General features: G+C 38.1%; 1 protein-coding gene across 1 annotated transcript; it reads right to left on the minus strand.

Moving 5' to 3' along the window:
- Positions 1-580: 580 nt before the first annotated feature.
- CSUI_007594 (adenylate kinase) lies at positions 581-3875 on the minus strand (the record flags this gene model as incomplete). The annotated part of the gene is made up of 4 exons (XM_068067739.1): positions 3478-3875; positions 2800-2921; positions 1752-1869; positions 581-975 (listed from the first exon to the last, which is right to left on the minus strand). Coding segments are annotated over exons 1-4 (729 nt in total), but the record flags the coding sequence as incomplete, so codon positions are not given.
- Positions 3876-4152: the final 277 nt, after the last annotated feature.

The following is a 4152-nucleotide window of genomic DNA, read 5'->3' on the forward strand; positions in this document are numbered from 1 at the left end:
TAAAGATAGATAGATAGGTAGTTAGATTAAAGATAGATAGATAGGCAGATTAAAGATAGCTAGTTAGATAGTCTAGGCATAGAGAGGTAGACCAGCCCAAAGGAGGGGGTGGGCAGGTGGCTAGCTGTATAGGGGCTGACTGGAAAAGGCCTCTTCTCGTGTATTTCATTCTCGTCTTTTTCTTCTCCTTTTTGCTTTCTTTCTTTATCGCTTTCTGTGCCTATGTTCTTGTGTCTTCACTGGGGTTTCTCTCCTTCTATATCAGCTTCATAGCAAAGCAAGATAGAAATTCATCTCTCTCTCTCTATATATATATATATATGGATATAGATATGTATATGGATAGATAGATATCTATATATGTCTATCTCCATGTATATGTGTATATATAGTGAGATATGAGTATCTCTGTATATACACCCCGAAGCAATCTCATACAGAGGCTATTCTTTCTTCTCTTCTTCTTTCCTGTCTTTCATCTTTGTCTTGATCATTTTCCTCTTCCCGATCTGCATCTTTCTTTCTCTCTATCTTTCTCATTCTATTCTTCTTTTTCTTTCTATTCTTCTTCTTCTTACCTAGGAGGAGGTGTATAGACCTCTTTTCTTATAGCAGACTTGAAGTAATTGCTCTGCTCGTCTAAAGCGGCCGTTCCTACATAAAAGTCGCTTTTTCCTCGAGGACTCTCCGGGCCTTCTATCATAGAAGAAGAAGAATGTGCATGCAAAGGACCCGGCAGTCTTCCTTCTTTGTACATCCGTAGTTGCGATTGAAGATATTCTTCTTCTTCGTCAGCTTCGTTAAGAAGATAAGAGGAAGGAATAAACTCAGCTGGGTGAATTGAAAAGAGAGTCATCGTCTTCTCGTCATGACAAAAGTAGACCTTCTGGTGTATATACACCGGAAATTCGGGTCTCCCAGGGAGGAGCCATTGCTGTCTCCGAAGTGACACGGGACAATAGTGACCTGTCTCTCCTACATTAAGAAAGAAAAGAACAAAACAAAAAGAAGCAAAAAGGGTTAAAGAAAGTCAAAAAGAAAGAAAGAAAGTCCAAGCAAGATGCAGAAAGAAAGAGTGAGAAAGAAAGAAAGGTTGATAGAGAGTGTCAGCGAGTGAGTGAGGAAAGGGCCGAGAAGAAGAAGAAGAAAAGGCATGTAGTCTATCGCTGTGTAGAGCTCTATTCCAAGTTTATCTCTATCTATATCTACATACCTACATAATATACATACACATATACATATACATACGTACATATATACATGCATATACATGAATGCATGTACGTATATATATTCTTGGGTCATCAGTCCGTCCATCTGCTTCTCTATTTCTGTAGGATAAGCCGACGAAAGCCTTCTTTATGTCGATCTCCAGGCCTTAACGCCTTCCTTCTTTTTCAAAAGCTAAAAAGAGACAGAGAGAGGAACCACGAGAGACAGAGAGACAGAGACAGAGACACACACAATTAAGAGAGAAAGAGCGAGAAAAGAGACAGAAACAGAAAGAAAGAGCGAGAAAAGAGACAGAAAAAGAAAGAAAGAAAAAGAAAGAAAGAAAACCGCCGTGATCTTTCTCCCCTCTTCTCTCTTTTCTCTTTGCTGTTCTCCTCCTCTTTTCTTCTTTTTCTTTTTCTTTTCTTCATTGTTAAGAAGGAATATTTCTATCTTTCTCTAATGGGTCGAAGGAGATAGACATATTTCAGACAGACGGCTTGCTGTCCTTCTTCTTCTTCTTTCGTTTTTCTTCATACCGTAGAAGAGAATAGGGAGAGGAGGGAGGAAAGGAAAGAGAGGAGAATAAGGCGGAGATGTCCGTCGATCTTCTGGCGCTTCTTGAAGTGACTGACAGTCCTCAGCTAATGCTAGAATCTAGACACACACGGGCACGTATACATATCCAGACATACGTAAAGACATAGACATACATACACTTCACATCATACGCACTCGTGTATAGTTAAACATATATACAGGAAGAAAGAGTGAGGAAGAAAGAAAGAGTGAGAAAGAAAGAAAGAAAGAAAGAGGAAAGAGAGAGTTCCTAGCCTGCTATCTAGAGACAGAACAAAAGAGAGAGAGAGAGAGAAGGTGCTTTAGAGAAGCGAGCTTTACATAGAGGAGCCTGTCTGTTTCTTTCTTGATCTTATTCTAAGGATACAAGCAAGTAACGTAGAGAGATATAAATATGTACATGCTTTCCTAAGTCCCTCCACGAATCTCTCTCTCTGAAGATACGTATATGTATATATATATATATGTATATACTAGGGACAGAGTAGAGAAGGAAGTCTTTTCTGTTTTGCTTGGAGAGGCGAGTCTACTCTACTATGTCTGTATACATATGCATGCCGGCACACATACATGGACATAGAGAGAGAGGCAGGGAATTTACATGGAAATGTGTAAGCAGATATACATATTTAGATGGATATAGATGTATGTCTAGACGTGTCTCGAGATCTAGAGAGGTGTGCCGCTTGGCGTGGCTGCTCTCTGTGGTCCTCTTACCTTCAGATTCCTTTCCTCTCTATACATACACCTATATATATATATATATATTTATATATACATGTACATACATACATGTAGATATATACACAGCCAACGTACGTACTTCATCTTTAGCTTAAAACTATGCACATATGTAGCGACACACGCATACATATACACCTTTCATGTGGAAGATATCTCAGATAGAACTATATATATATATATATATATAGGAGTAGATAGAGATGTGTGTAAGCATGCATCTATACATAGGTTTATATGAATATACGTGTGTTTCTTTGTGCATACCGAGCGTATATCTGGTAGAGGGGGGAGAGTGTCTGGATCGTCAGGCGAGAGAAAGAAGGGATCGATCGCCTTTCGAATTTTGTAGTGCTTCACCATCTCAGAAAATTCGAGATAAATCGCACCTTTTCACAAGAAAGAAAAAGAAAAAGAAAAAGAAAAAAAAGAAAAGAGAAAGAGAAAGAAAGATCAAGATTCGCTTTACGTGTGTTTTGCAAAGCCGCAGTGAGGTGTACGTACAGATAAAACACTAGACATCTTTCAGTGCTACCTCCTTCAGACTGTCTTTATAGATCGAGATGTATTATACAAGACACATATGCTATATAAGATATATATATATATATAGCGATCTACAGATAGATACATACCAGTCTGCACCTATAAAATATATAAAGAGATACATATACATAGATATATATACGCCATATGAGACTAAGCTATGTATAGGTATATACACGGGAATGTATACATAAACATATATTTATCTACTAGATTAGACTAAGAGATGTATCTACATACCTATACACGTATGTATGTATGTATATGCTATATAAGACTCATATATATATATATCTCTCTCTGTTATGTACACCTGATGTATATATGTGAACTTGCTGAGAGGTGGTGCTTAATGTATGTGTGTTGTGTATGTTGGAGAAAAAGAAGAAAAAGACTTACATGTGGGCTCTAGACTGTCAGATTCATCCTTTTGTATACTTGCGTTATCTTCTAAAGAGGATAGAAAGATCTCTTCTTCTCCCTTCTTAAGCATCGACTGTTCTTTCGCTATCAGTCTCGATTCTTCTTCTTGTAAGATAGCCGAAGATAAGAAATGTCTCCGACCTCTTCTTCTCCCGCTGCCTGCACTTCCTGGACGGCTAGCACTACTACTACTGCTACCTCCTCCCGCGCTTGCTGGTCTCGATGATCCCCGACTTTGGGGCTTCGATGCTGTAGATCCTGCGCCATCTATATCGGAAAGAGAGAGTGAGAAAGTTAAAGAGAACTAGACAAGAGATGTCTTTCGAGTTAGAATGAAAGAGATACAGATAGGAGTAGAGACTGTCAACCTTATATATGTACTATATATATATATATATATAGGTAGATAGACCGATGTATGTATATATATGTATATATGTATATGGATTTGTATGTACGTATCTGCGTAGATGTGTATGAGTTTGGGTCTGGGGTCTTTAGGACAAAAGAGGCTTTGCATGCATAGCGGAGTTTCGATTTATATCTCATTACTCAAAGAAAAAAAATGAAGAAGCATGCAGATTAGATAGATAGATTAAAGATAGAGATAGATAGATCAAAGATGGAGATAGATAGATCAAAGATGAAAGA

Source organism: Cystoisospora suis (genome assembly GCF_002600585.1).
Source record: "Cystoisospora suis strain Wien I chromosome Unknown contig_4054, whole genome shotgun sequence".
Classification (NCBI taxonomy): domain Eukaryota; phylum Apicomplexa; class Conoidasida; order Eucoccidiorida; family Sarcocystidae; genus Cystoisospora; species Cystoisospora suis.